This window comes from Chrysochloris asiatica, unplaced genomic scaffold (assembly GCF_000296735.1).
Source record: "Chrysochloris asiatica unplaced genomic scaffold, ChrAsi1.0 scaffold00204, whole genome shotgun sequence".
Taxonomy (NCBI): Eukaryota; Metazoa; Chordata; class Mammalia; order Afrosoricida; family Chrysochloridae; genus Chrysochloris; species Chrysochloris asiatica.
The window spans coordinates 2,017,261-2,030,197 of NW_006408722.1; the positions used below are offsets into that span (position 1 = coordinate 2,017,261).

The 12,937-nt window shown below is 38.1% G+C and overlaps 1 protein-coding gene across 1 annotated transcript in view; it reads right to left on the minus strand.

Moving 5' to 3' along the window:
• ITFG1 (integrin alpha FG-GAP repeat containing 1) overlaps positions 1 to 12,937 on the minus strand; it is a 392,891-nt gene that overhangs the window by 116,044 nt on the left and 263,910 nt on the right. The window contains exon 13 of the mRNA XM_006872566.1: positions 747 to 790. Within this exon, the coding sequence (XP_006872628.1) occupies positions 747 to 790 (44 nt within the window). The remainder of the gene's footprint in view (positions 1 to 746; positions 791 to 12,937) is intronic.

Here is a 12,937-nt window from a genome sequence, read left to right on the forward strand (position 1 = left end):
AATAACCTCATATGCATGCAAAAGCTGGAAGTGAATAAGGAAGATCGTAGAAGAATTGATGCCTTTGAGTTATGGTGTTGAAGGAGAATATTGAAAGTGCCATGAGCTGCCAAAAGAACCAATAGATCCGTTTTGGAAGAAGTGCAGCCAGAGTGCTCCTTAGAGACCAAGATGGCCAAACTTTGTGTCTCATACTTTGGACATATTGTCAGGAGGGACCAGTCACTGGAATAGAATATCATGTTTGATAAGGTGGAGGGTCAGAGAAAAAGAGGAAGACCCACAATGAGATGGTTTGACCAAGTGGCAGCATCGATGGACTCAAGCGTGGCAACAATAGTGAGGTTGGCCAAGGATTGGGCAGTGTTTCATTCTGCTGTGCATAAGGTCACTATGGGTAGGTACCGACTTGATGGCACCTAAAAACAACAACAACAACAATAAAGTGGATAGAGAGAAATACTGTTAACTGATGGTACATGGAGGAGATTATATACATTGTAATGAAACAAAGTGTATGATTTATTGAACTGATGATCTGACCTGTAAATTTTCACTCATGATCTGCCCTGTATACTTTCACTCAATCCACAATAAAAACCTTAAAATAAATAAATAAAAGATACTTTGTCACTTCCAAAGAGTAATAACAATTTGATTGTGGCCTATAACAACTGTCTTGTATTATCTCACCATGTAGAGAATATTGACAAAAATATTTACAACTGTAAATTAACTTTACTTACTGTGATCTTACGAGGACAGTCATTAGAACAGAGACCACTGAGAACTGTGGAAAGAAACAGCAGGCTATTATTACTGTTATGTTATAATCCTCCAATTAAAGTCAGCTCTCATTTTCCCCATGAAATTCACTAATATGCTTTACTGATTCAAGATCACAAGCAGAAACTAAAACAATTTCTTTTGTTGTTGTTGTTAAGTGCCATCGAGTCGATTCCAACCCATAGTGACCCTGTATAGTGTTTCCAAGGAGCAGCTGGTGAGCTTGGACCACCGACCTTGCAGTTCAAACGATTTTGTGTCAGTCCACAGTGCCGCACCAGGACTCTAATTTCTTTAGATCTGGGAAAATTAAATTTCTGTTGTTCACTTTATACTTATATTTCAAAAGTCTTTATTAAGCTGTCAAGATGCTGTAGTTTTATGAAGTACGAGATGAGATAGTACAGTTACGTCATACCATACCTACCAGTTAGTTTTTCATTTGGTTAACTAAATTCCAAGGATGACTCAGAATCTGATAGAGAGGTGTCAAATGTAAACCAATTAAAATGTATTCTAATAATAACAAATAGAACACTTAGCACTTTATATCTTAAACTAGATTTTCCTCCCATTTTCTAGTCAGAGTTTCTGAGCCAATGATTGTGTGTACCCTAGATAACTGTTGAGTCTATCTGAGAATCTACAATAAATATATAAAATAATTTAATGAAACATTTATTATATAATCACCACCAAGAAATATCTAAATAATCTTTATAGAAGTTCATTAGTTTTGAAACATAACTATATTTTGCGAAGTGATTCTTTTGTAAGGAAACAATTCTTTTGTAAGGAAACAAACAGTGTGTATTATGAGTTAAATATTCTATGTTAGTTAAAGATTCTAAATTAAAGAAAGGTAGCTAATTATTTCTTCTTAAATCCACTGCCATTGAGTCAATTTCAACTCATACTGTGATTGTTAAGTGCTGTTGAGTCGATTCCAACTCATAGTAACACTGTGTAGAGTTTCCAAGGTGTCGCTTGCAGTTAGCAGTCCAGTGCTTACCCTACACTGCCACACTAGGACTCTAATCATGACTCATAGTGATGCTATCTAGGATTTACGGGACTGAACATCTTCAAAGGAGCAGCCAGTCTCATCTTTCTTCGGCAGAGTGCCAGCCTTGCAGTTAGCAGCCCAATGTTAATCCCACAGCACCACCAGGGCTCCTTTCTTCTTGTTGTTAAGTGCCATCAAGTCAGTTTTGACTCATAGCAACCCTCTATAGGGTTTCTGAGGAACAGCTGGTAAGCTTGAACCATTGACTTTGTGGTTCAAATTGATCTTGCAGTCCAACACATTAACCCACAGTGCCTCACCAGTACTCCTTTCTTCTTATGAATGTATGAATTATTTCAATAATGACCTTGAATATTAGTAGATTCAAACATATCCATAGGAAAATGGCTTCTCATATTTACTTAAACCAATGTGAAATAACAATCATTCTAATAGAAATGATATATTTAGTAAGGGTATGTAAAGTACAAGAGGACCGAGAATGAAACATTCATCACAAAAGAAGACACCTTTTTCATTTTCAAAATGATATTTAAATATAACTTGAGGAAACAGTGAAATAAATATTTTACACTTACAAAACAATTTTTAGTGTTTAAATTTCCTACCCTACTCAGTTCTTAATAAATATCTATTGAATGAACGAATATCTAAAGGAGTGATTCATATTCTTTGAGTTCTGAAAATTTCCATTCACTAACTACCCCCTCTCCTTAGTTCCTTTTCTCCCTCCTCTAAGAAGACACTGGTATTTCTTTTCTAATTGCCATATGCAATTTTCATAAATCTTCATTTAAACAATCATCTTTTTGAACAGCAATTATTTATTCACAAAGTCTACCTTTGTACTAAGATGTAAACTATATATCTTTCTATTGTATTTTTTCAGGGTTTAACACAAAGTACATCCCAAAGTATTTGCTCAATAAATATTTGTTAAAGGAGGGAAAAGACAGATTATCCAATAAATAGTACCAGACAAATAGCTAAACAGAAAATATGAAAATTACATTTTGTAAAAGACACCATAATATAAAGAACTATGTACAAGTCAATAATAAAAGAGATTAAGTAGCTCAACTAAAAATAGGGCAAAAAACCCAAAAGAAAACTAAATACATATTTCTCCAAAGAAGATATACAAAAACCCAGTACGTTTATGAAAAGACGTTCAAGACCATATCCATAAGGAAAATAAAAGAAGTGGAAAATCTGAATTCCTCATACACTGCTGGTGGTGTTTACAATTTGTACAAAATTGTACAATTGCTTTGGAAACCAATCTGGAAGTTCTGAAAAAGATTAAATACAAAGTTCCCAAATGACCCAGAGATTCTTTCCCTAGGTATATAGCCAAGAGAAATGAGAACATATGTCCACACAAATACCTGTATATGAAAGCTCACAATAGTATTATTCGTAATAGACAAAAGGTGGAAATTACTCAAATGCCCTTCAACAGATGAATGGATAAACTAACTGTGGTACATATACACAATGGAATATCAATTCAGCAATTATAAGTTAAAGTATTGATATAGGCTACCACATGGATGAAACTTGAAAACATTATGCTAAATTAAAGTCATCTGTCTGAAAAACAAAAACAAAACTTCAACAAAACCCATACACTGTAATATTTACATTAAATGTCCAGAATAGGTAAATCTATGAAAAAAAAAATCAATTAATGTTTGCCTAGGTCTGGGAGACATGGGGAGGAAGGAGGTTGATAGCTAAAGGGTGTAAGAAGTCTATGGAGTATGATGGAAACGTTCTACAATTGATTGTGCAAAACTCTGAACGACTAAAGCCATTGAATTGTATAGGTGAAATGGGTAAATGTATGGTATCTGAATCAGATCCCCCCCAAAGCTGTTAACAACAACAAAAAAACCCCTGCAACTGCTGCTGTTGTGTGCCATCAAGTTGGTTCTGACTCACAGCAACCCTGTACAGGGCTTCTGAGACTATAAATCTTTATGGGAACAGAAAGCCTCATCTTTCTCCTACAGAGCAGCTGGTGGATTAGAACTGCTGACCTTGCGGTTAGCAGCCCAACATTTAGCCCCACTATGCCACCAGGGCTCCTAAAAAAATCCCCAAAATGACACCATAAAGTATTAAATAGAAATAATGACAGAAGGATTTAACTGTTTTGGGGGAATAATATCCTTAATATACAAAGAGTTTATAGGTTTCAGAAAAAGAAAATCCAATAAAAATCAGGAATTCAAGAAGCAACATCCCAAAGAGAAAAGGCAAATGATAAAAATGTAAATGATATTCAACCAGTCTTTGCCCTGGAAACAATTCATTTTACACACTCTGGTGGTGGTAGTGTGCCATCTAGTCAGTTCCAACTCATAGTAGCCCTGTATAGGGTTTCTGATGAGCAGTTGGTGGGTTTGAACCACTGGCTTTTAGGTTACTTGTCCAGTGCTTATACTACAGTGCCACACCAGGACTCCTTATACTCAATGTTGTTGTTAGGTGCTACTGTGGAGTTGGTTCTGACTCATAGGGACCCTGAACAGGGTTTCCAAGGAGTGGTTGGTGGGTTTAAACTGCCAGTGGTTAGCAGACCAGTGCTAGTCCTACAACACCACAAATATAATAAAAATATCTACAAGAAAAACAATAAAATCAAAGAAAAATTTTCTACAACATATATCATATACAAGAAACCCGGCAACTCTGTAAGATAAGCACTAGGCTGCGAACCACCAGGTTGGCAGTTTGAGCCCACCAACTGCTCCTTGGGAGAAAGATGAGGCCTTTTGTTCCTGTAAAGATTTTCAGCTCTGGAAACTCTTTACAAGGCCACTATAAGCCAGACAATATTTCCCTAAAATACACCATGATACATTTACAAATCAAGAAAATGAGAAATGACAAGGATTATTTATCGAAACAAAAATACAAATGGATCTTAAACAGATGAAGAGATGCTAATCTTCACTTAGTATGATAACAATGCTAAGTAAAAATAAGATAATATTTTTCATCTATTTAACTTGGCAAAGTTCTGTAAGTTTAATAGCCAATTGAGTTGGTGAAGGTTTTAGGAAATGTACATTCTCATATATTGTAAGTATAAGTGAAAATGGATACAATTTCTATGAAGGGACAGATGCTAATACTTAAAGGGGGGGACTCCTGGTGTGGTGCTGTAAGAACAGCACTAGACGATGAACCAAAATGTCGACAGTTCAAACCCACCAGCTGCTCCTACACAGGGTCACTATTGAGTCAGAACTGACTCGACAGCACTTATCAACAACATTACTGGTAATGTTTTTTTCTTGATGTGTAGATGATTACATGGGTGTACTTTGTGAAAATGTAAAGATCCATACATTAATGTATACTTTTCTGTATATATGTTATAGCCTAAAATATGCTTATTTTAAAAATACACACACACACACACACATATATATAATGGTACATATTATTTATAAGAAAACAAACTTATTAATTGGAATAATAAGTATAACGGGTATGCTGTACATTGGCACTTTCATATGCTGGTGGGACTATAGACCCATTGCCTTCAAGTGGATTCTGACTCAGAGTGACCCTATAGGACAGAGCAGGACTGTTCCGTAGGGTTTCTGGGACCACTTCTTTACAGGAGCAGAGAGTTTCATCGCCCTCCCATAAGAAGGCTGGTATCTTTGAACCACCAACCTTGAGCTAGTACCTAAATGATTAACCCACTGTGCTATCAGGGCTCCTATGTGGGAATATAAATACCTAAAACTATTGGAGAAGACTATTTGGTATTACTAACTTTAAAAACAGTTCCTTCATCTCAGCAATTTCATGTCTCTTAAACCAAAAGAGCTGGAGTCCTGGTGTGGCACTGTAGATAAAGTACTGGACGGTAAGGTCGGCAATTCAAACTCATCAGTTGCTCCTTGGAAACCCTATACGGGGTCACTATGAGTCGGAATCAACTCAACAGCACTTAGAAGAATAACAGCAAAATATTAGAAAACCCCTATATAACCAGTAATAGTAGTTGTTGTTGTTAAGTGACGTTGAGTCAGTTCTGCCTCATAGCAACCCTGTAAAGAATTTCCAAGGAGATGAGGCTAAATAAATTATGGAAAATATGTAATATAAACCCATTGCCTTCAAGTGGACTCTGATTCAGAGCGACCCTATAGACAAAATGGAATCATTAAAAGAATTAGGGAGACTTCTGAGAGCTGACTTGAAAGGGTGTATTTACTCTCTTGTTAATGTTGAAAAGTCAAGTACAAGCTAATACGTTACTAAAATTAAACTACAGACATGTGTTAGATTAATATCACAGACATGTGTTGAGCAATAGAAACCAGAAAGAAAGGCAACATACTATATTATTTCATTTATATCATGTTAGGAAACAGGCAAAACTAATATATGGTGACAGGTCAGAACAGTGGATACACCTTTGCAGAGGGAATGAATAAAGTAGGGGCTATTTGGAAAACCTCTGGGCTACTAGAGATTCTTTATCTTGATCTGCATGTGGATAGAAGGGCATTGCTGAGTCTGTTGACTCCTAGCAAGCCCTATGAACAACAGAATAAAATTGTGCCTGGTCGAATGCCATCCTCACAATTATTATGTTTGAGTTCACTGTTGCTGGCACTGTGCCAATCCAACTCCTTGCAGGGCTCTTCCTCTTTTTAGCTGACCCTCCACTTTACAAGCATGCTGTACTCCAGGGACTAATCCCTGCTGACAACATGTCCTAAGAATGAGAGAGAGATGAAGTTTTGCCATTTCACTTCTAAGGAACATTCTGGTTGTACCTCTTCCAAGACAAATTTGTGTGGTCTTCGGAAAGTCCATAATACTTTGAATATTCTTTTGTCTAAAGCACAATTCAAATACATACAATTCTTCTATGGTCTTTCTTATTCAGTGTGCAAACTTTCACATGCACATGAGGCGACTGAAAATACTATAGCTTGGGTCAGGTGCACCTTCATCCTCAAAGTCACCTCTTTGTTATTAACGCTTTAAGAAGTCTGCTGCAGCAGACTTGCTTCATGCAGTACATCATTTGATTTCTTGACTGCCATTTCCATGATCACTGATTTTGGATTTAAGCAAAATGAAGTCTTTGACAACTCAAGGGGATGTTGTTATTGTTAAGTGCTGTTGCATCGGTTCCAACTCATACCAGTCCTGTAAAGGGTTTCTGAGAAGCAGTTGGTGGTTCTGAACCGCTGTGGTTAGCAGTCAAGTATTTTTCCTACAGTGCCACCCCAGGAATCCAAGGTCTATAGATTAGTTAATAGTATGGTATCCATGGAATGGCATATGGAAACACTGTACTATATTTATAAGTTTTTGTATGTCTAAGATTATTTCAAAATAAAGTTAAAAAATAAACTTGCCTAGCAATGTTATGTGAATTGGCCCTCTGAAATGACTGAACCAACTCCTACTTGCAACAAACTCTTCATCACAATCATCGTCACTTAATTTTAAATCTTGGAAAAGGCTTTGGGGCTTTTCTTGAACTAAAGTAAGCTAAATAATAAGAAGCATATGCACCGGTTCTGACTAATCTACACACTCAACTTAAAACCGATCTCGTTTATAACCCTGGGATTACCTGTACACCTACTGCTGCAACCTCCATCTATTGGCCTGTCAGCTAACACTCTGTTGTTGTTGTTGTTGTTAAGTGACGCTGAGTCGTCTCCGACCCATAGCGACCCTGTATAGGGTTTCCAAGGAGCAGCTGGTGAGCTTGAACTGCCAAACTGCAGTTCAAACGGCTTTACAGTCTGGCGCATTAACCCACAGCGCCACGTCAGGACCTAGATGACTATAATTAAGCTGGTCATTTTGTGGTTGGCCACTTAATTATAAACATTTATTTTTTGCCTTTGAATATTGCTGTAAAATTCATTTTAACATACATATTCTACTGTATCTTCTCTCTGAGGCAGAATTTAAAGTTAATGAGTTATTGAAATTACTGGGTCACTGGAAAAAACTTTCTCTTTGTAACAGATCACCATTCATCAACATACTCTTATTAATCAACATAGTAAAGGAAGGCAAGCCAGTCTCTGAATCTTTCTTATTTATTTGATCCTTCTCTATTACTGTGATCATGGATTCTCACCTGGAAATGCCTTATGAAGATAAATGAAAAATATTGCTAGTAGAGTTCCAGTTCATACATGCACAAGTTAATTCCAAACAAAATGAGGCTAAACAAGTCTCTGTGATCACTGGATGACTGCAGACAAGTCCTCTCAGTAATACACTTGTCTCAGTCTTGCTACCACCACTCATCTGCCAGTTTGTTGCACTGTGCTGACTTGTGTATTGCTATACCACTGGTATTTTAAATACTAGTAATGTTAGCTATGGTAGACAAGTTCAGCTGAGTTTCCAGACCAAGACAGAGTAGGAGGAAGGAGAGGTGGACCACTTCTGAATTGTTGCTGTTAAGTGCTGTTGAGTTGACTCCAACTCATAGCAACCCTGTATAGGGTTTCCAAGGAATGGCTGGTGAGTTTGAACTACCTGCCTTGATGTTGCAGACCGTGTAAGACTAGTCAGAGGTTCGAGGCCCTCTAGGGCTGAGTGTAACAAATGAGGCCACTGGCAGTTAATGGAAAATTGCTTTCATCTTAATATTCAGGTATATATATTAAATTAATACACTGGAGCCTTTGAAAATCCACAGATAAATGTGATATTTTCCTAAAGCCGAGACTAAAGGTTGCAAGGTTAAACCTTTCTCCAAAGGATTAACTAAAAATATCTTAGCTACTTCTCGGTTCTTTGTTCTATAGACAAAGAACCCATCCTCCCTAATCCCTTTTCCAGGTGCAGCCCATTCACCTGGATGTCTCCTGCAGAACTCTCACCTTCCCCCAACTGGCCTCAGGGGCTATAGATATGTTAATTGGGCCTGAGAATCCAAGTTGCTGGCCTGGGATTCGAACCAGTGAAGTACAATGTAAAGTTACCTGAATGTCTGGAAAATTACTGATGTTAGCTGTATCCTGTTTTAGTCCCTCCCAGCTTGGTGTGAAACTCCTCCCCTAAATAAAACAGAGGCCCGAGCCTCCCCAGGTGTGCATTACTGGTTGGAAGGCATGGAGTAAAGATAGCAGTGCTTTACGGGTTGGAAGGCAGGCAGTAAAGATTGCAGGGCAGTGAGTCGCTGCCTGCAGAGGCCATGATGCCTGTAGTCCCAAGCCTGCCCACCAGTGATGTATTTGGGGTGCCTCATTGTCTCCCTTCTTCTGTTTGTCTGTGTATTCTTTCGCTATCCCTATCGCCGCTGGATCTCCCCTCCTCGTGAACCAAACACTCGTGAACAACACAATTATGTTGAGTCCAGTCACCGACACCTTGAGGTTCAAACAGACCTTGTGGTCCAGTGCATCATCCTGCAGGGCCACACCAGGAGTCTCTGAAAACTTTATGAACAGCAGTGAAACGTTGCCAGATATACTGCTGGAAGATGAGGCCCTCAGGTTGGAAGGTATTCAAAATACGACTGGGAACGATCTGCCATCTAAAAGTAGAGGTGATGTTAGTGATGTAGGTGAAGTAAAGCTTTTAAGACTTTCATTTGCTGATAGTGCAAAACTCGAAATAAGAAGCAGCAGCTGTAAACATCGATTAATAATTGGAACATGGAATGTACAAAGTATGAATCTAGGAAAACTGGAAATTGCCAAAAATGAAATAGAATGCAGTAGTGGCCATTTTGAATTGGACAATTTAAGGAACATCATGCCAGGATGTACATTCATCATCGGAAAAAAAAAATTCAAGATTTATTTTGAAGTACAATGGTCTGTAATAGGATAATATCCATAGCTTACATGGAAGACCATCAGTCGTCTGTCAGTTTGTCATACTGTGGTGGCTTGTGAGTTGCTGTGATTCTGAAAGCTATGCCACTGGTATTTTAAATACCAGCAGGGTCACCCATGGTGGACAGGTTTCAGATGAACTTCTAAATGAAGACAGACTAGGAAGAAGGAGTGACAAACTACTTCCAAATATTTAGTTACTGAAAACCTTATGAATAGCAGAGAAACACTGTCAGATGTAATGCTGGAAAATGAGCCCCTCAGGTTGGAAGGCACTCAAAATGCGACTTGGAAAGAGCTGCCTCCAAAAGTAGACTGGACCGTGATGACAGTTGGCCCAGGATCAGGTAGTGTTTCATTCTGCTGTGCATAAGGTCGCTGTGAGTCGTAATACATTAGGCATATCTACTGTAAAAGACCTTTTAAAAGTGTTTCTTTCAGAGTAAAGATGCCTATTTGAGGACTAAGGTGCACCTGACCCAAGACATGGTATATTCAGTAGTCTCGTGTACATGTGAAAGTTGACAATGAATAAGAAGACCTTAGGACAATCGATTCATTGGAATTATGGTGTAGTGTAATGTAGGAAGAACAGAATGTGTGTGAAACCCACTCTGAGGCAGTTCTCCAAACAAGGAATGCCTTGATGAGAACTGCAAGGAAAACCTTATATGCCAAAGATTATGCGAGCAAAACATACTGACCACGTGGCTGGGGAAGCAATGTAAAATGAGAAAACATGTGTGCCTAGCTGTTATCTAGTAATAATAAACTCTAGCTTTGTTGTAATGTCTGGATTCGCCTCCTGCCTAAGCTGTATTGTAGTTACTAAGGTCGCTCTTGACAGACCATCTTGAGTCCCCTGTCGCTTTCATTCCCTGTCTGCTTCCAGAGACCCCCTCGTGCAGGCTGGTCGTACAGAGGAAGAATACTGGCAGTACCATAGACTGCTAGAAGAACAAACAAATCTGTTTGGAAGAAGTACAGCCAGAATGCTTCTTTGAAGCCAGGATGGTGAGACTTTGTCTCTTGCTCTTTGGACATGTTTTCAGGAAGGATTAGTTCATAGAGAAGATCATCATGCTTACTAATATCAATAAAAAACAATGCTTTTAAGGAGATGGACTGGCACTATGGCAGCAACACTGGGCTCATACACAACAACAGTTGTGAGAATGGCGTGGGACCACGTAGTGTTTTGGTCTGTTGTGCATAGGGTTGTTATGATGAACCAGTCAACAGTACTTAACAACAAGAAATCTTGACCATCTTTCAGGATCAAGGTTCTCACCTATCATCTTCATGAAGCTTTCTATGACCTTAAGAATCTTATAGTACATCTAATTCCATTCAAGTAAAAAGTATTTGTCACCAGTCTTTAGTTGTTTTACATGCACACATCTTTCATATAGACAGAATATTGGATGCTTGCTAAGTAAATGGCTAGATCCTCACTGAAGAAAACTGAACAGTCCAAGACAATGTTGGGTAATGTAGGGGAACATACAGGAAGATAGTGAGAGGGAAGTACTCATAAACAGACTGATTTCCAAAATCCCATCTACACAAGTATGTATAAGTATACATACGTTCTAAATAACAATTTACTAAAATATATAATTCACATTCCATAGCATTCACTTATTTAAAACGTATGGGTGAACAGTTTTTAGTATATTTGCAGAGTTGTGAAACCATTTTCACAAATTTGCAACATTTGATCACCTCATAAAGAAGCTCTGTACCCTTTACATAACATCCTTCAGTCATCCCACCCTCCAACTCCAGTCCTACAACACCAAATCCAAACCCACTGCCAGAGTTGTTTCTAACTCATAGCCATGCTAGAGGACAGAGTAGGACAATTCCCTAGGGTTTCTAAAACTGTAAATCTTTGCGAGATCATTTGCCTCATCTTTATTGTGCAGAATGGCTGGTGGGTTTGAAATGCCATGCATGAAGTTTTAATAGAAGCCCAAAGCTTAACCTACCATGACACTAGGGTTTCTTCCCTAGTCCTAAGCAATCACTAATCTACTGTCTCTGTATTTTTGAATACATGCTTACGGTAGAAAAAAATTTAAATATAAGGAAGTAAGAGGAAGAAAATGAAAGCTAGAGACTGTTACCATGCTGATGTAAGACACCATACATAAAAGAAAATATAATCATACTATATATAATCATGGAATCTGCTTCTTTGGGTTAATTTAGCACAACCTTTCCCCCAATGTATATATGTATACTTTTGACAAATAACTTCATGATACTGCAAAGTAAATTTGTATAGATGTTTATATGTATGCATGAAGGGACTTCAAATACTTCATGGAAAAATTCCATAGCTTTCAAACCCATCTTCCCATAAACTTTTTGAAGTCTCTTTGAATTGAACCAATCTATGAGGACATTAGATTCACTCCCATATTCTACCTTTTTTCCCCTTTAACCTCTTAAACACACCATTAGGAAGATCATCGTTTATCAAGTCCAGTACATTTATACATCGATATTTGGCTCACCTCTATTTCCTTGGCATAACTTTATAGAAATAGAATTTCTAGCTTCAATATTTAAGCTTTTGACTTCTACAGTGAAAGTATCCTCCCAGAAAGGTTATCAAGCATTCTTTGAGTAAACACTTACTGATCTTTTGGTCAGTACTGAGCTCTGAGCATGAGTTTGCTTTACATGTACATTTCCCTAATCCTCAAAGTGAGATGGTGAGATAAGTCAATTTCTGCCCCCATTAGCACCAACACCTTCTTTACTTCACCTAGAGGAGAAAACTTGGGTCAGCACATTACTCAAGGACAGTGTATGGTCCTTGAGTAAAGGAACTCTTTTGCAAGACCATATGGCTACTGACTTCTAAAGATTAACTTATTATCCCAGTTTTATGGGAAACAGAAAAACCCTTAGCCATTACATTATTTTATTTTCTGACGAATACAAAATGTCTGTCTTGTATAACATTGTTGTTGTTGTTAGGTGCCATCCAGTTGGTACCGAATCATAGGGACCTTATACACTGCCTGATCCTGGGCCAACCTCACTACTGTTGCCAAGCTTGAGTCCATCGATGCTGCCACTTGGACAAACCATCTCATTGGGGGTCTTCCTCTTTTACTCTGACCCTCCACCTTACCAAACATGATACTCTTCTTCAGCGAATAGTCCCTCCTGACAATATGTCCAAAGTATGAGGGATGAAGTTTGGCCATATTGGCCTCTAAGAAGCACTCTGGCTGCACTTCTTCCAACACGGATC